The 20,192-nt window shown below is 39.4% G+C and overlaps 1 protein-coding gene across 1 annotated transcript in view; it reads left to right on the plus strand.

The window, feature by feature from the left end:
• The first annotated feature begins 3,242 nt into the window (after window positions 1–3,242).
• The window catches only part of LOC118661484 (60S ribosomal protein L9-like), a 66,549-nt gene continuing 49,599 nt past the window's right edge, over window positions 3,243–20,192 (plus strand). Inside the window, exon 1 of the mRNA XM_036319583.1 lies at window positions 3,243–3,349. Within this exon, the coding sequence (XP_036175476.1) occupies window positions 3,243–3,349 (107 nt within the window). The remainder of the gene's footprint in view (window positions 3,350–20,192) is intronic.

Consider the following 20,192-nt stretch of genomic DNA (forward strand, 5'->3'; position numbering starts at 1 on the left):
GGTGCTTTCAATCCTTCAGCTGTTTTAAGAAGGCTATTGACAGTACCATATTGTTTGATTACTATAGCTTTGCAGTATAGGTTGAAATTAAAGAGTGTGATACCTCCAACTTTATTCTTCTTTATTGAGATTGATTTGGCAATTTGAGATATGTTTGTGGTTCCATATAAATTTTAGGATTATTTTTTCTAGTTCTGTGAGAAACACTATTGGTATTTTGATAGGGATTGCATTAAATCTGTAGATTGCTCTGGGTAGTATGGACATTTTAATCCTTCCAATCCATGAGCATGGTATATTCATTTATTTGTGTCATCTTCATTTTCTAAGAAGAGGGATCTGAAAGGTGTGGTCAGGATGATGAGAGAAAATGCTTCTATTTAAAAAATATTTATTGATGTTCTTACAAATCAAACAATGTTCTACAATGTTACAAAATCCTTCCCTCTCAGAGACTCTAAATGTCCTTTCTCATGTATGATTTCCAACAGCCTCCCAAGTTTGCACCTTGGTCTGGAAGGCCATACAGACCGGCCTCTGGCTTTCTCTTATCTGTCTCTTACCATTCGCCTATCTCTGACAATGCTCCTAAAACACTGCCTTCTTTGTCTTCCTTGCATACAACAAGACTTCAGGGCCTTTGCACTAGCAGTTGCCTTAGGTACCATCCAGTTGTAAGAGCCTGTTATTTCATTCCAAGATTTTTCAAAGATTATGCTGGCTGTCATTCCTTTATATTTTTTATTTTTCTAAGTTCTTTGAATGGATTTATATCTGTTTTTATTACTTAAAAATTCTTAAAAGCACTATGCTATAGACCTGAAACTAATACAAAATAGTGTTGAATGTAAACTGTAAAATGAAAATAAAATGGTGGAGTTGGGCAATGAGATAAAGGGGGGGGGGGTACACAGCTGTAATGTTCTCAATAATAAAGATAAAATTTTTTAAAGGGAAATGAAAGTGATGAGCCAGTGACAAAATAAAAATTCTTAAGTAATAGGAGTTGCAATTAATAACATTTGTTTGAGGGAATTTGATATTTACTTTAAGGGAATAGTAATTATAACGACTTCCTTTTTGCCATCACTGTAGCCTTGGTGCATATGGCATTGCGGGACTCAATTAATCACTATAAGATGATCAAATATTGAAAGTTACAAGAGCAAATATACAAAGTATAACTCCTACATCTTTTTTCATTCTCCTTACTGTGATTTCTTTACATATAAACCTATTTCCCTTTTATTTTAAATTAATTATTTCAGAGTAAACATAAATGATACAATATCTTGCCATTGGCCAATGTTTCTAACCACAATGATTGGAATAAAGCACTGCCTTGCTAAGAAAAAAAAAAAAAAAAAAAAAAACACACATGGGCTGCCTCTAGATGAGTTCTGCCTTTGAATTTTATGGTCCTGAAAATGCTTTGGTTCCAAGAAAGGTCATCTCCTATCTGATGGCTCTTCTCCAGTTTATGGATATTTTATTAAAAGCTGCATCCGGTAGACCTTCCAAAATGTCTAGCAAAAATTTCTTTCACTAAAGGTAAGGAAATGAATAACAGTATTCAAGTCTCAGAGGGGTTGTTAATATGCAGAGCAGAGGCCAGCTGTTCTCCATCTTTTCTGAACATATATCAAGAGGGGAAAAAAAAAACAAAAAACAGCACTGAAATCAGAGCAGGCAAGGTGTAAGTTGCACAGATAGAAAAGTGTGCTTAAGAAAAAGGACTGTGAAGTAGCAGAAGAAGAAACACTGAAGGATTTCTGCCTAGAGAATTTGCAGTCTGAGCTGATTTAGTCATGGGCCACTTGGAGAACAGAACATACACTAGAAAGTTACCTAACTCTCCCAAAGTAACTTTGGACACTGGAGAATTTCCATCAAATCATAAGTATCTCTTTGCATGTGAAGATGAATTTTGTCTTTTTTTCTATAATAAATTATACATTTTACTTTAAGAAGAAGAGTGAAGGATAGGTAGAGATTGACACTCAAAGGACAACTAGAATGTAACATTTAAATGTTCATTTCTCTGCCCAGCCGCGTGGCTCAGTGGTTCAGTGTTGACTTATGAATCAGGAGGTCAGGGTTCAATTCCTGGTCCGGGCACCTGCCTGGGTTGTAGGCTTGATCCCCAGTGTGAGGCATATAGGAGGCAGCTGATCAATGACTCTCTCATCATTGATGTTTCTATCTCTCTCCCTCCTCTCTATTCCTCTCTGAAATCAATAAAAATATATATTTTTAAAATAAATAAATTCATTTTTCTTATATTAATTGTACCTTTAAGCAAATCACAAAATAAATACTTAAATGAAAAGTCTTAGGCTTCTGTTAAAATTTCATTTCCCGAGTATTATAGATGTTTTACACCTGTTCTTATAAATGTGCAAATAGTTTAACAACCTAAATGAGTGCTGCTTGCAAAAGAGAGAGGATTTTAGAGAAATAATCCTTTTAGACACATTTGTAGCAATGGCAAATAGAGCCATAATGATGTGGGAAAACAAATATTGATCTTAGAGTTAAGCAACTGATGTTGACTCAGCATTGGCAAGTCACTTCACTTTTCTTTACCTGAATTTTTTTGCATTACACAAATAAATCCCTTGTCCTCTCTCAGTTTCTGCAAAATCTGGAGATTGCTATCTCCTTTAAATGTGTTGCAAGGATATATAAGATAACATAGTCAAAGACCTGATACATAGTAAGTTTTCAATATCATTATTATTTTCCCAAGGAAGCAGTCAAAATGAAGAAATCATTTTCCCTAATGAGTGTCAATCCATGTGAACTTCATTATGGGTAAAGATAATGAAAAAGGGACCAAGTGAAAGAAATAGAGGATCTTCAGAAGGGGAGATAAAAGCATCAATTCTATTTTTTTTAGCATTAATTCTTTATAGGATGTTTGTGAGTAGGTAATGAGTTTAATGTATTATACAAAGAACTAAATATAAGTGTTAGCTCTCTTTCCCCTCTCTTCCTTTACCCTTTCCATGAATACACTAGATTGTCAGTTCTAGTATATCCCCCACACTGAGAACATGGGGACTTTTGTGGAGATTGAACATCTATTGCACATGGACCAAGTCCCTTTGGTGAACACACAGTTATATTCCTGAGGGGGATAGGGCTTTTTTCTGTCTTGTTCATCCTTGCCATCCTGGAACTTTGACTAAATATGAGCAAAAAATTGGTGCTCAGTCAATGTATGATTCATAGTTGAATCCATGAATGAGTTCATGACAGTCACCCTATGGTCAAAATTTGGCTTCGTCAATGCCAATAGAAATATGATCAAGATGCTAAAAGTTAGGAAAGAGACTGTGCCTGACAAGTAAGGCTCCTCAAAATTTGCTGTGCATAAAGATTATCTAGCATCTTTATGTAGTTAAATTGAGGCCATAAGGCAACTACCATGAACTCATTCATAGATTCAACCATGTAACAATTTAGCTACCTGAATGAATGAGTGAATAATTAGGATTATCTGTGCATGATGTGTGCTTCTTCTCCCAATTTTGTTAATGCCAAAAAAAAGTTTAAATGAATATGTGCATAGAAAAAAAATTATATATATATATATATATATAGAGAGAGAGAGAGAGAGAGAAAGAGAGAGAGAGAGAGAGAGAGAGAGAGAGACTCATAATGGTTGCTTTAAACCCTCATAATGGTTGCTTTAGTGGGTCACTCATAAGCTCTAACTACCCCTCTGGTGTGAGTCAAAGAAAACTAAGAAATGTGTACACAAAGCTCACACATAAGTTGAAATTTATGAGCTGCTAGAGGTCAGAATAAAGAATTTGAACCTTACTTCAGATACAGTTAGCTGACTGGGAGAGGTCCAAAGGATATAAACTGTTCAGGTAAATTTCAGACTTTGAAATTCTGTTTCACCATATTCAGTTCCACAGTTTACCCAAGATCAACAGAATGGAACAGGAGGCTGAACAGCACTCTGGAGGCTGAAACTAGGTGGCTGCCCCAGGAACAGAAAAGGACTTTTTCTTTCCTGTTTGAGTCCAAACTCAGTCACTTGTAGGAAAAGGCAGCTGTTAAGGAAAGGCTGCTGGATGCATTAAAAAAACCCAACATATACATGTATATGGAGAAAGTGACTGTGCCTAAATAAACTTGGACTGAAAGTAACCCACCTGGCAGGAAGGCTGAAGTTGTGGAGTAGCAGGGAGGAAATGTAAAGAGCCTTAAGAAGGCTGTGGGGCAGGAAGTAATCTCTCCATGGAATGAATGGGATCATTCAGAAGCCCACATTGCTCCTGCTTCATAAATGTATGACTGCTAAGGACATCCAATAGGGTCTAGTTGATGCCAAAGCACTGTTCAATTCCAACAGGCTAGCAAAAAAAAATTGAATAACTCAATAAAGAATTCAGTGAAAGCCATTGTATGAATTCAGAAAGGCAATGCCACCACATGTAGGATTGCAGTTTTTACTTTCTCATGGAGTTTCAAAGACCTAAAACCCTTAGATGAAGAGAGATGTTCAGGCACTAGTTAACTCAGAGAACTTCATCCAGTAAAGAGAAAGCCCTGCAATGAAAATTCTTGATATGAAGTGGTGAGATAGAGAGATATCAAATGATAGAAAGTTTTATGTCAGGTTCAATCTTCCTTTCTTTTATTTCTTCTCTGAAGCCTGGACCAAGTTGAGAGAATAGGGACATCTGTAATTGTTCCAACAATAAAAATAGCTTGAAAAAATAAATAAATAATTTTTAAAAGAATGTATTTTTGGCATAAAGATAGATATATGAATCAGTAAAACAAAGAAAAGCTTAGAAATAGACCCATAGTATATTAACAACTGATTTTGACAAGGTGTAAGGCAATTTGGTGGAGAAAATATAATATTTTTAATAAATGGTGTTGAAACAATCAGATATTCATATGTAAAAAAAAATGGGCTTTAATTCATACCATATTCCATATACAGAAACTAACTTAAAGTAGGTCATAGACCTAAGGGTAAAATGTAGAATAATAAAATTTTTAGGATAAAATATAGGGACATTTTTGTGGCAAATATTTCTTAGATACAACACCAGAAGTATAATCCATGAAAGAAAAAGTTGATAAATTAGACTTCATCAAATGTAAAACTTCTACCCTTTGAAAGACACTGTTAAGAGAATGCAAAAATAAGGCATAAATTGGGAGAAAATACTCTCAAATCACATATCTTATAAAGAAACGATATTCAGACTACATAGAAAATTATCCAAACTCATTAATGAGAAATAAAATTTTAAATGGGCAAAATATTTGAAAGACACATTGCCAAAGAAGATAAAAATGGTTAATAGGTGCATAAAAAGATGCCCAATATTATTAGTCATTATGGAATAAAATTTGAAACCACAATGAGCTACTATTACACACCCATTAGAATGGCTAAAATTAAAGACTGACTATAGCAATTGTTGATGAGGATGTGGAGCAACTGGAACTCCCATACACTCCTAGTGGAAATGTAAAATGGTACAATCAGTTTGGAAAGCAGTTTTTCAGTTTCTTACCAAATTAAACATATGATTTAGTCATTCTATTTTTAGATATTTACCACAATTAAATTAAAGCATATATCTATATAAAGACTTATCTACAAATATTCATAGCAGCTTTATTAGTAATAAATCAAAACTGAAACAACCCAAATGTACATCAATAAACAAAGTCAAAGTCATGTTATATAAACAAAAGACTAGTATTCAGCAATAAAAAAGAATAAACTATTAATATACACATCATCATGAATGAATCTCCAAAAAAATATGCTGGTAAAAGAAGCCAGACAACAAAGAGTACATACTGTAAGATTCTATTTATAACAAATTCTAGAAAAATACAAACATCGATAGTGACAGAGAGGAGCTCAGTGGCTGCTTGAGGGTGAGATGACAGTGAGAGTCAAGGGAGAGAGTACAGAGGTATCAGAGGGAATTTCTGAGGGTAAAGGATGTGTTGCTATCTTTATTGTGGTGATGATTTCATGGATATATATATATATATATATATATATATATATATATATATATATATATCGATATGTAACAAATGTTGTTTGTATGTCAATTATACAATAATAAGAAGAAAAGAATGTACATAATAATCACCATGCCAATTCTCGTAGAGCTAAAAAAAGGATTTATTTATTCATAGTTCTAGGTAAAATAGCACTGTAGTACACTTTAAATAAGGTGATGGCATGGTGTTTCTAGAATTTCTCAGATGTTCTGCCTCTTATTTTAGGTTGTCCTTTTTGCTGAAAGAGTCATATCTGCTCTTTCATTTATATTTCCCTGACCTCTATTAGTCCCTGCCCTGCCCACAGTAGGCAGCAGTACACAGGTATCCACCTGATGCCTACCCTAATATGAAGTATCTCTAGTGAGATGGAAAATATTGAAGGTATGCTCCCCTGAGAATTAGGAATTGTCCATAGCAATAATGCTGTTAAGATGAAACACCAACTGCTAGCTGTCCACTGTAAATTAGTAGGAGGATTAACACTGTCACAGAAGTATGACCCTAAGAATGTACTAGAAAATAGCTGCTGGAACGTGTACTGAGCCCTTACCATGATAGGATCCAGCCAATACAGCAGAGCATCTGCTTTGGATAAACTTAGCACAACAGTGGCAGTACTTACTCATGTTGGTATTCTGGCCCATGGAAACATCCTAAGAATCTGGGCAGAGTTGTGTGTAGACTTAAACCCTGATGAACTGGAATGTGAGAGGAACAGAAGGACCCACATTCACTTATGATCTGCAGCCAGGAAGCCTTCCCAATTTATAGTGGCCTCCACATCTCTGACTCTGAGCATTTTTCAACCTATTCCACTATTCCACTGGTCAGACAATAATATATCAGATATTGTCTGGTGCCCAACATTGTTGTCTAATGCAATACCTTGTTTCTTGCAGTGAAATTCAACCTTTCATATTTATCTATTCATACAATAAATATCCATTAATTTTCTACCATAGCAGAGCACTTTATTATGTGCTGGAGTTACCAGGGTGACAAAGACAAGCACTGTCTTCATAGAGGTGAAGGTCAAGCAGGGGAGACAGACTTTAAATAACATTACATGGTAAGTAATCTCATTATGATTATGGCAGGAGCAAAAGATACAGTTGGCAGTGAGAGCTGATACTGAGGAGCCCAAGGGGTCAGAAAAATCACAGGACACTTTCTGGAGAAAGGGATATCAAAGCTGAGATCAGAGAAATGATAAGAGTAACCTGAGGAAATCAGAGGAGGAAATTCCAGGTGTGGGAGAGGAGAGGGGAGCATCACATGAAAATTGAGAGGAAACCTGTGGGGTTGGAACAAAGAGGGGAAAATAGGGGAGGCAGGCAGAAGCCAGGCAATGAGGATCTTGTGGGCTGTGTTAAGGATTCAGGGAGAAGAGAAAGCCATGGAGGGGTTTGTGTTTTACCATCTTTATTATATTGTAAACTCCCTAAAACACAGGGTTTATAACAAATTAGCACAGAATAGACTAACTACCAGAAAATTTCACCTGCAAGCAATAATAATAAACCTTTGTTCAGGGTCCTCTAGGATATTTAACTGAGGTTAACTACTTAAAAATCTTGGCTAAAATCCCTGAATCCACAATTTTGTTCAGCACAGTAGATCAAACATCAACAGATCTTCTTTGCTGATTAAGTAGCTTGCAGGGGAGACCCAAGTAACTTCCTGTCTAGAAATCAGAGTGAGAAAGTCATGAAGCTGGAGAAAAGAGGAGAGCCCATCCAGGCTCACACATCAGAAGAAGCTTGCCCAGGGTCATGCAGGGCAGAATCTGGGCACCTGAGGTTCTTACCCAAATTCTCATGACTCTAGGATGGCCTTAAAGGTTGTGATCTAATTTTGTTTTATTTTTACTTATGACTCTTTAAAGGCAAAAAAAAAAAAAATTACTACTAGGGAGTTCAAGTTTGTTGGATTCCACCTAATTTACACTCTTTTTAGAGGTGGATAAGGTGGAAGAGCTAAAGTGGAATTGGTAACAAGGAGGAGCATTAAGAGGTTAGGAACTAAAATTTGCTGAGCACCTGCTGGGGACCACACACAATTCCAGACACTTACCACCCGACTTGTTCCCCCTCAATATTCCCCAGTGAGATCAGTATGGTTAGTTGCACGTTACAAATGCGGAAACTGAGCCTTGTAGTAGCTTGTACAAGACAAAAAAGATGGGAAGTAATTTGAGTAATAAATCTAGGATTCCAATGCAGATCAGTGTGGCTCAAAAGCAATGCTTTCCCTGTTATTGTGTGTGACTCCAAAATTGTCCCTGTTGGGTCCCCACATACTGATAAGTTACCTTACATTTTGGGGAACTTACCTACTTGCTAGGGTTGCGCTAAAATGCAGGACCCTTAAAAGCTTGCCACATTTCCAATAGCTACTAATCTCCAAGGGCTCGTTGTGCACTTGGAGTGATATGGCCTGCAGTGTGTAAGGCCCAAAGTGAGATGGGACAAAGACATAGGAAACCAACCTTTCCCTCAAAGGAGGTAAGTTCTTAATTCATTGGAACCTCCTGACCTTGTTGGAAGCTTGTATCTGCCCTGCCCTCAGAACCAGTAAAAGTGAAGCCTGGGCAGCACTCAGCTGGCTTCCTGTGTCCTCAAGCAATCAGGTCTCTCTCAGCGCTGTCATCTTCAGCTTCCCTAAAAGGAGCACAGATCATGCTGCACAGCAGGACCCAGAGCTGAGATGTTGTTTCTTGAGGAGAAAGAGGGAGGGACCAGGCATGTGTCATCCCGAGATCAAATGAATCATGACTTTCCTGTTTACTTGGAAATCTCTATTTTATCCCCCCACCTCCCCATTCTTTCCAAGAGAAAGGGTTCCAGTTATGTTCCTGAATGTCTCAGAAAGGAACAAAATGTCTGTTTTCTCCTTTGTACAGAGAATATTTATGGGCATTTGTTCCATTCAAGCATTAGGCAGATAAGATTAACCCTACCAGGTGTTTAAAGCAGCACAGGACCCACCCCTGTAGAATCTTATATTGGAAATATTACTTAGCTTAGGAACTAAAGGCCAAATCTGACCAACTCAGTGATCAAAGCAAAACATGCCTGCTAGAGTCCTCGGACTTCTCCCATATTCTTCTACATTAGGACATACAAAGATTGGGATATAAGCAGAAGCTGAAAAGGACAAAGATAGAAGTTTGAGCAAAAAGCAATGATTAGAGATGAATTCCTGAGAAAAAAGAAAAGAGAAGTTATGTGGTCATACAAAAAACATTGGCTGGGGAACAGAGCATTATGGGATTTATTTGTAGTCTGGTCATCTACTATCTGAATGGCAGTAGGCAATGGCAGTAGGCATGACATGAGAGCATCTGACTTGACCTTTAAAGTAACACTGCTAATGACATTCTGCTATATCTGATGTCCTACAAGCTGGAGAAATTGGAAGGAGAGAGAAAGGAGTAGAAGGGAAAAGAGCATAGGAAGTCAGGTGAAGCTTCAGAATAAATAGAGAGTAACAAAAGACACAGGTTTGATAGAGAGTAAAAGGAAGAACACTTGAAAAAGAGAGGCCGGAAATTGCATCCCAAAAAAAAAAAATATTTTGGAACCAGAGAAATAGATTGTGTTGGTTGAACTTATAACTAGATAAGACCAAAGCCAACCTCTAAGGAAGCCCAGTACTGGCAGAAGAAGAGAGTAGAAAGAGAAGACAGAGCTACCTTCCTCTCCTCCCAACTCTCCCATCTCTCTTTAAAGGAGGCAGAGACACCCAGCAAGCATGGAGGAAATATCTGTCCAAGTTTTATGGTTCATTAAGAAGACAAGCTTTCATCTATAAATGTTAAGTACTGTGATTTGAGTGAGGAGGCATGAGCCCAGCCTGAGACTTCTGTACCGGGAACTAGAAAGAGCTTGCACTTGATGTAAATTTAGAATGACAAAGTAGGGTGAAGTAGTGGGTGGGGTGGGGTGGGGAGGGGGAGAGAGAGAGAGAATGAATATAAATTATCTCTGGAGGTAATAGTTGACTGTCTGTGGGAATGTTGTGACTCAAAGTTCAGAGGGCAGGAAGGACAAGGAGACTCCCAAAGGGTGCAGAGTAGCTCTGCCAATCGCCCTGGCTGGCCCATCAGTGACTCCTGCTCTGTGTCAGGCCTGGCTGGACTGGCCATGACTTGCTACTTGGGGAAGGCTTGGTGAGATTTATGAGATGAGCTAGTGGGATATTCTTGGCAAGCCAAAACTATAAATGTACAATACTTATTCTCCTACAGGGATGTTTTAAGAAAAAGAAAGACAGGAAATGTCTACAAAAAGTAGAATCCCAGCCACTGGTCGAGGAGAGTAGCCTCTCTCTGGAGCTACATCAAAGGCACAGCTCTGTCTGCTCCCTGTGGCCTCTGTGAATCCTGCCCTGGGAGTTCAGCAGTTTATTAAGAACCAAGGAGGGAAGGAAGCACACCCACTACCGGTGCTCTCCAGGGACTGTCAAAAGGAGGATGAGCTGGGACTGCTGGGGAAACTACCATTGCCCCTTCCCTAGCTTCTTTCCTGGACACTTCTTCACCATTCAGATAGGATGCAAGGGCTCCAATGGGACTGAAGCCTAAGGGACTCTCTAGTAGGAGCACTGGACTATAGTCTGCAACAGAAGAGCTACTGGGCCTGGAAAATGTCACTTCCCTCCTCCAGGTTATTTTTTTTTATAAAATGAGGGAGTCAAAGATGAATTAATAGCATTCTTAGTGGCCTTCTCCAGTGATCATAGAAAACTATAATTGGAATTTTAAATAAAATTCAGTGGGGTAACATTGGTTAATAACATTATATAAGTTTGAGGTGTACAGGTCTATAATACTTTGCATTGCGTGCTCATCAACCAAAGTCCAGTCTCCTTCTGTCACCATGTATTTGACCTCCGTTACCCTCTTCATTATCCCCCATCCCCCTTTCCCTCTGGTAACCATCATTCTGTTGTTTACATCTATGAGTTTGTTTTGTTTGTTCATTTTTTGTTTTCTGTTTTATATCCCACATATGAATGAATCACATGATCCTTGTCCTTTTACATCTGACTTATTTCATTTAGCATTACACTCTCAAGATCCACCCATGTTGTTGCAAATGGCATCCTTTTTATGGTAGTATTCCATTGTATATATGTACCACATCTTTATCCAATCATCCATCAAAGATACTTAAGTTGTTTCCATGTCTACTATATTACACAGCAATCCCTCTTCTGAATATCTACCCCCAAAATTTGAAAACATTGATTTGCAAACATATTTTAACCCTATGTTCATTGTAGCATTATTCATAATATAATTAGTTTTTAAACTTCAGGAAAAAAAATCTGTTGTGCAAGAGAATTCCATTTAGAATTAGATGCAAATCCCACCTCTTCTATAAGTCACCACTATCTGACCACACTGATAAATGGGATCAGCTGTGATCCATAAAAAACACAAACTTAATTCCTCAGGGCCAATTGAGGAAATTTATCTCACCCTCAATCCCATCTTCTTAGAATCTATAAGAAAAGACAATCTGTACTTAATTTTCTAGATGTTGCAACTTCATCCCAGACATTTTGTTCTTCTTTTCCCTCTCATCCTTGGAGACACTTCATTGAAAATAAAGCACCTAAAGCCAAAGCTGCTGGAGCCCATACAGAAACAGTGTAAATTAGAAAAAGACAATCCCATGCCAGGGCAAACAGCTTAAGGAGTGTTGTGCGAAATGGAATTTAGCTCTCATTTGACTTACTTAGCTGGATGCTCCCACACAAGCTTGTACAACCTGGACAATTGTAGCTAAAGTTCAAGGGCTACATGTCAATAATAATAATACATTACTATAGGTCATGGGTCAGGTTCCCCAAGAAGCATACTCAGAGCTAAAGATCTGCATTCTGGGAAATACTCTCAGGATCAACAACTATGGGGAAGGGAAGGAAACTGTACTGGGCAGTTGAACTGAGAAGTTGAACCACAATGCAAAGGTCTCCGCTTATCCTGTAGGGAGCTCTGTAGCTTTCTGAATTATCTAGAATTTGGGAAAGTTTTCTGGACTGTTATACACCTTGTATACATGTCATAGATATGGGCTGTCTTGGGGAGGGAGTATAAACATGAGGGAAAAGGACTGAAATGCAAGTGTAAGCCTTGGAGAGGGACTCAGCTGCAAGCAGTCAGCTGGCCACACTAGCAGCATCTGGGGAATGCAAGCTTCTGTGTGATGGTTCTGGATGGCACCGCACAGAAACCATTACTTTTGTTAAGTAGTTTATAGTTTAACAAGCATGTTCTGTGCCAGATAACTTCCATTTGCCTTTCCAGATTCACTCTCTGCCTTTCTCCACCTTGCTCCCTGCCCCAGGAGACTGACTTGTATGGATTACATCAGCAGGCTCCCATGCTCTCTGATTCCCACTTGGGTTCATCCAATAGAACCCTGGCAGAAGATCAGAGGAAGGAAGGAATGTGTGATCAAGGTCCTTGTTTCCCTGGCTCCATCTCTGTGAAGTCACCTTGGGTTGATTGCCTCCTCCAATTGAAGGTTAATGGCTCCTACTCAAGGTCCTCTCACAGATCATTCTCTTCTTCCAGATCCTGACAACACTCCCTTCCTCACCCCTACTCCTTCATGCTACTAATGCTGAAATGGCACTATATACTTGACTTCTCTAAACTCTGCCCACATCTTTGTAAAGAGTCCTTTCTTTAGTAAACTCTCCTCAAATTATCCTAATTTAAGTGTGCTTCCTCAAATGATCCTAATCTGGTTTTGTGTGGGACTCTACAAGATATTCTGAGAGATACATTATCACACCTTTCCTCTCTATCATCCTCTGAATCAAATATACTATCCCCATTATAGAGATAAGAAAGCCAAGACTCAGAAGACTTAATGACTCACCCAACCTCCCAGGTTAGTAAGATCGTCCTTGTTAGTTGACTCAGACCCACTCTCTATATCACTATAACACCCTAGGGGTTTCCTCAGATTATTCTTTTTTCCTACCACATCTCAGGAAAAAAGAAGAAGGAGGAATAGCTGTGGTATTCAAGACCTCAGAACACTCTAAAATTTATCATGAGGGGAACCAAGATGGCTGCATAGGCAAACACCTGTACTCGTTGCCTCCCACAATCACATCAAAATTACAACTAAAATACAGAACAACCATCATACAGAACTTCCAGAAATCTGGCTGAATGGAAGTCCTACAAATAGATAAGTGAAGAAGAAAGCACACTGAGACTGGTAGGAGGTGGTCTGGTAGGAGACTGGTTAACCAGGAGGGAAATCATCTCTGTGGAGGATGCCTGGAGGAGCAAGGGGTGCCAGTCCCACACCAGACCCCAAGCCCAGGGTCCCAGAGCTCAGAAAATAAGTCCCTACAAGCAGTAAGAACTACAGGCTGTAAAAACCAGTGCAAATTAGGTCTCAGTGACAGAGGCTGCTGGAGAACCAGCTGTTTCTCTTAAAAGGCCAGCACCACAAACTGAACTTACAAGGTCCTCTTTCCTCTAAGCTCGACCAGGGTGAGGCTCTGGGGAACACATACACATATAAGGAGGAACTGGATTGTCTGGCATCAGGGCAGGAACTCGGGGGCAGCTTTCTCCCAGACAGAGGTGTTACAGGGGTCATTGTTCCTATGCTGAGACCTCCCCAGGTCACAGGGCTGACTAGCAACCATTTCTGTTTTCTCCACCCTGGTGATTCCCTGAGACCCCAACTCATCAAATTTGCAGCCCCACCCAACCTGTGTAATGGATTTTGTATATGAATGGCCTGTTCTTGCTCAGGCTAAAATCTGTCAAACAAGCTGCAACTGGGTAAGGGAGCCCCAAACCTATCAATAAAAGGCCCAAGACCCAGCACCAGCACCAGCCTGCCCCGTTTCATAGCCGGGCCTCATCTGTGCACTTCCAAACCCAATACAAAGAGGAGGAATCTGAAAATCTCTCTGTAGCTCTTGCTGGGTAGCCCCAACCAGTGGCTGACTTTGCACCTCCCTGGAGACCCAAGATCCAGTGTACCCAGTGGTCAATGTCAGACCATACCACATTACAACTTTACACATCCATAAGCAACATATTCCAGGGGCAGACTCAGTGAGCACCAGAGCCCCATTGAAGCAAGCCGTGCTCCATAAGGATGTTTCCTGCACAGCAGCTCTCCCACTGTAGTTGCAGCTGGTTCTCACAGCCAATTGGCCTGGAGGTCAACTCCTCCCAGTGACACCAACAGCAATCAAGTCTCAACTACAAGACTGTGCACATAGCCACAAAGGGGAGCACCTAGAGTGCCACCTCATGTGACCGGGAAGGCTGAGCCACTGGGCCCTATCGGACACCTACTACACAAGGCCACTCTATCAACTCAAGGAGACATAGCATTTCTACCCAATATATAGAAACAAGCACAGGGAAGCAGCCAAAATGCAGAGACAAAGAAACATGTCACAAATGAAAGAAATGGAAGAAAGCAAATTACTGGATATAGAGTTCAAAAACACAGTTATAAGGTTACTCAAGACTCTTCTAGAAACCTCCAAGGGACTTAGTGAAACTTTCAAGGATATTAGTGAGAATGCCAAAAAAAAAAAAAATGGAAAAGGAGCAGTCAGAAATTAAGCATACACTGACTGAAATAAAAAAACCAAAAATATGAAGACAGTGTAAAGAGCTTCTGGGACAACTTCAAGCGTACCCACACCACATTGTGGGGGTTCCAGAAGAAGAGAGAGAATAAGATATTGAAAACCTATTTGAAGAACTAATGACAGAAAACTTCCCCTACCTGGTGAAAGAAATACTTACAAATCCAGGAAGCACAGAGAGTCCCAAACAAGAGGAACCCAAAGAGGCCCACACTAAAACACATCATAATTAAAATGCCAAGAACTAAAGACAAAGAGAGAAACTTAAAAGCAGCAAGAGAAAAGCAGTTAGTTACCTTCAAGGGAATGCCCATATGACTGTCAGCTGATTTCTCAACAGAAACTATGCAGGCCGTGGAAAGAAATATTCAAAGTGATGAATAACAAGGACCTACAACCAAGATTACTCTACCCAGCAAAGCTATCATTTAGAATTGAAGGTCAGATAAAGAACTTCACAGACAGGAAAAAGCTAAAGGAGTTCATCACCACCAAACCATTATATGAAATATTGATGGTCAAGAGGAAGAAGAAGAAAAAGAAAAAGATCAAAAATATGAACAACAAAATGGCAACAAATACATATCTATCAACAATTGAATATAAAAATAAATGAACAAGAAATCTAATGAAGCACCAAAAAAATTAAAATACCTAGGAATAAACTTAACTAAGGAGGTAAAAGACTTATATGCTGAAAACTACAGGACACTGAAAAAAGAGATAGAGGAAGACATAAACAGATGGAAGAATATACCGTGTTCATGGATTGGTAGAATCAACATCATCAAAATGTCCATACTACCCAAAGCAATTTATAGATTCAATGCAATCCCCATTAAATTACCAACAGCATATTTCACAGATCTAGAACGAACGTTCCAAAAATTCATCTGGAATAAAAAAAAGACCCCGAATAGCTGCAGCAATCCTGAGAAAGAACAAAGTAGGTGGGATCTCAATACCAGATATCAAACTGTATTACAAAGCCACTGTTCTTAAAACAGCTTGGTACTGGCACAAGAACAGACATATAGATCAATGGAATAGAATAGAGACCCCAGAAATTAACCCAAACCACTATGCCCAATTAATATTCGACAAAGGAGGCAAGAGCATACAATGGAGTCAAGACAGTCTTTTCAATAAATGGTGTTGGGAAAATTGGACAGATACATGCAAAAGGATGAAACTAGATCACCAACTCACACCATACACAAAAATAAACTCAAAATGGATAAAAGACTTAAACGTAAGACAGGAAACCATAAAAATACTAGAGGAATCCACAGGCAGCGAAATTGCAAACATATGCCGAAGAAATTTCTTCTCTGATAATGCTCCTAGGGCAATGGAAACTAAAGAGAAAATAAACAAATGGGACTACATCAAAATAAAAAGCTTTTGCACAGGAAAGGAAACCATCAACAAAACAACAAGAAGACCCACTACATGGGAGAACATATTTGCCAATGATACCACCGATAAGGGTTTAATTTCCAACATTTACAGGGATCTCATGAAACTTAACAAAAGGAAGATAAACAATCCAATAAAAAAATGGGCAACGGACCTAGATAGACACTTTTCGAAAGAGGACATACAGAAGGCCGAAAGACATATGAAAACCTGCTCAAAGTCACTAATTATACGAGAGATGCAAATCAAAACGACAATGCGTTATCATCTCACACCTGTCAGAATGGCTATCATCAACAAATCAACAAACAACAAGTGTTGGAGAGGATGTGGAGAAAAAGGAACCCTTCTGCACTGCTGGTGGGAATGCAGACTGGTGCAGCCACTGTGGAGAACAGTATGGAGCTACCTCAGAAGACTAAAAATGGAGCTCCCATTTGACCCAGTGATCCCACTACTAGGAATATATCCCAAGAAACCAGAAACGCCAGTCAGAAAGGATATATGCACCCCTATGTTCATAGCAGCACAATTCACCATAGCTAAGATTTGGAAACAGCCTAAGTGCCCATCAACAGATGAGTGGATTAGAAAACTGTGGTACATATACACAATGGAATACTATGCTGCGGTAAAAAAAAAGGAACTCTTGCCTTTTGCAACAGCATGGATGGAACTGGAGAGCATTATGCTAAGTGAAATAAGCCAGTCAGAGAAAGATAAATACCACATGATCTCACTCATTTGTGGATTATAGAGAACAACATAGACTGATGAAAAGGGACAGACCCAAAGACTGAGAAACAGCAATCAGGCTATCAATCCCCAGAAGGAAAGTAGGGGAGGGCGGGGGTAAGGGGAAGAGATCAACCGAAGGACTTGTATACATGTATATAAGCCATACCAATGGACATGGACAACAGGGGGATGGGAGCATGAGTTTGTGTGTGGGGGGGGAGGTTGGGGGTTAATGGGGGGAATGAGGACACATTTGTAATACCTTAACTAATAATAATAAAAAATAAATAAATAAATAAATAATAAAAAAAAGAAATCTAATGAAGAGAATAAACTGGTGAATAAAATAGAATCAGAGGCATGGAAATGGAACAGATTGACAATTTTCAGAGGCAAGAGGGATGGGAGGGCAGGAAGAGAGTAAACAATGATCTTATGTGAATTACTAGAGTTCCGGTACATGGATTCATGCACCGGTGGGGTCCCTCACCCTGGACTGTGGGGATCAGATCAAAACCAGCTTTCCAAAATCCCCCGAGGGGTCCCGGATTGTGAGAGGGTGGTTCTTGGGTGACACACCAAGGAATAGGGCTCCCTCCTCTCTGGTTCCAGGTGCGCCACCCAAGAACCCCAGCTGTCAAGTCACCGCAGCTCCTGCGTTGAACATCTGCCCCCTGGTGGTCAGTGCGCACCATAGCTACCAGTCAGATAGTCGGACAGTTGGACAGTCACTTAGGCTTTTATATATATAGATATGCATTACCTATGAACACAGACAATAGGGTGGCAAAGGCCTAGGGTCAGATGGGAACCAAGTGGAGAGGGGACTACGAGGGGAGAAGAAAGAGGGACATCTGTAATCATCTGAACAATAAAGACTAAATTTAAAAATTAAATAATTAATAAAATTTAGCATAAGGATGAAAGGGGGTACATAAGGGAGACACAGAGACATCTTTCATTTCAGTTCTGGTATTACGGAAGGGATAGAGTTCATTTTATGATTCTCACCCTATCAAGTATTCTGGAAAACTTAAGTCTCTTTACTAAATTACCTTTCTCAATTAGAAAATTAAGCTATTTCAGAATCCAGATTGCCCCAATCAGTTCCTTGACCCTGGTCAGGTCTCATGACCTTTGGGTCTTTGGTTTCTTCATCTGCATAAGTAAGATGGTTAACTATATGAATCCCAAGCTGCCTTCCCTTCTGTTTCTATGAGCTCCTTGTTCTCTTTGCGTCTCTTATCCTAGAAACAGACAATGGTCATGTGGATAAACATTCATACTGACAATTGTTAGTCTCATCCCTGGGAAAAGAAGAAGGAGCTTAGATGGTACTATGCACAAAGACTCACTTGTTAGCTCTAAAAGGCCTTTTGAAAAGTCCTGTCCAAGCTCTTGCTTTTAACCAGGATAGCAGTTAAGCCCAAATGAGAAAGTGAAGATATCATTTCATTCTGCATTGCTTTCGAAGTCCCTGTGTATGGAATATTCCTAGACTCTCACTCCATCCTGGGTGGTGTCTCTATTTTCCTAACCAAAAGCAGATGGACCCTCTCTGTACAAAATATGTTTGTCCTGTTTGGCCTGCATTGCCCTGTATTACTGACAAACCTTCCAATCCAGGGAACAGCTAAAAATGACAAGTTCCACTGTGATGCTACCACCACTGTGGAGAGCTTTCACTTACCAATCACAAAGCAGGAAGAAGAAAATTCCTATTCCTCCCTTACTATGCTACTCTTCCTAGATTTAGAGGTAGAAATTAGGGACCCTAGTTCTACTACTAATTCATGCACTAACTTTGAGGAAGTCACTTCCTTTTTTTAGAGCTCATTTCATTATCCATTAAAATAAATAAATGAATAGCATTTTCCTTTCTAGTTCTAACTTTCCATGAACTTGTAAGGATGTATGGGCTCTGGGTAGAATGATTTGGACAAATGGCTTAGGTTCCCCCAGAAAACAAGATCTGAGGAGAGACTCGGTGTTAATAGTTTATTGGAAGGTAAAATCCCAAGGCAGCAAGAGTAAGGCAAAAGGGACATAAGATATGGAAGAATGAGAAGCAAAGGTGATGTGCTATTATCTTAGTCTATTTGAGTTCCTATAACAAAACATCACCGGCTCAGTAGCTTGTAAACAACATAAACTTATTTCATGCACTTCTGGAAATTGGAAAGCCAAGATTAAAGTGTCAGCATGGTCACCTTCTAAGAGAGCCTCCTCTGTCATGGCCATTGCCTTTATCTGTGTTCTCCTACGGTGATAGGGGCTAAGAATCTCTCTGGAGGCTCTTTATAAAGACACTGATCCCATTCATGAGGTCCCGACCTCTTAATGTCATATTTAAGCACCTCCTAAAGGCCCTATATTTTAATGCCATCATTTTGGGGGATTTAAGATTTCAACATGTGAATTTTGGGGGGAGAGGAAAACATTTAGGTCATAGCAAATATCAATTAGCCACAGTTTTACAGTCTTCAGAGAAGCCCAAATGGTCACTCAATCACAGTGGACATCTGCACACATTGTACAGAAAAACATAAAGCCTTGGAGAGAGGGGGGAAAGACAGAGATCTATTTATAGACACCAGGTTATCTCTCCTTGCATTCTGGGTTACATCATCTGAACCCTTTGAAAGTCACTGGGGTAGCCTTCAAACTGAAGGGTGGCACTGTACCCAATCTGAAAGAGGTGGGAAGAGCCACGGAGTTCGGTATTCAGTTGACCTGCCTCCTACAATGAAATTGTGCAGGATCACCTGGAGCCTGTCACCCTGGCAGAAGCAGGCAGCTAAGGGTTTGGGAGATCATAAAGCTAAGGAGGCACAGAAGCCTATCTGGCACAGAAGGGTAGAAATAGATAGGATGGAAAGGTGTACTAGAAGAGAGATCAAGTACCTTTATTCAACAAATGTTTTCCAAGAAATTTGAATACAGAGAGGCAAAATCTTTCTCTGTTCTCAAGAAACACACATGCTACTGGGGAGGCAAACTTAGAAACAGGCAATTACAGGAAAGTAATAGATCACTGTAAATGGTTACACTTATGTCCTTCATTTTACTTACAGGAAAACAAAGCTTAGACTTGACAAAATTCACACAAAGTCATCTGTGACAGAATGAGGCCTAAAAAACCAGGCTGTTAATTTCCAAATCAATGCTTCATTTACTGCCCTTCTCTCACAGGCACAGAAGTGGTTTAGAGTGGACTATGTTTTGAAACAAGTAGATTTTAAAGATCCAGTGGCATTAGGACCTGGCTGAGCTGCATTGCTGACTCTGCACACATTCTGAGAATGACATATTAGGGACTGGAT

This window comes from Myotis myotis, unplaced genomic scaffold, assembly GCF_014108235.1.
Source record: "Myotis myotis isolate mMyoMyo1 unplaced genomic scaffold, mMyoMyo1.p scaffold_m19_p_8, whole genome shotgun sequence".
Classification (NCBI taxonomy): domain Eukaryota; kingdom Metazoa; phylum Chordata; class Mammalia; order Chiroptera; family Vespertilionidae; genus Myotis; species Myotis myotis.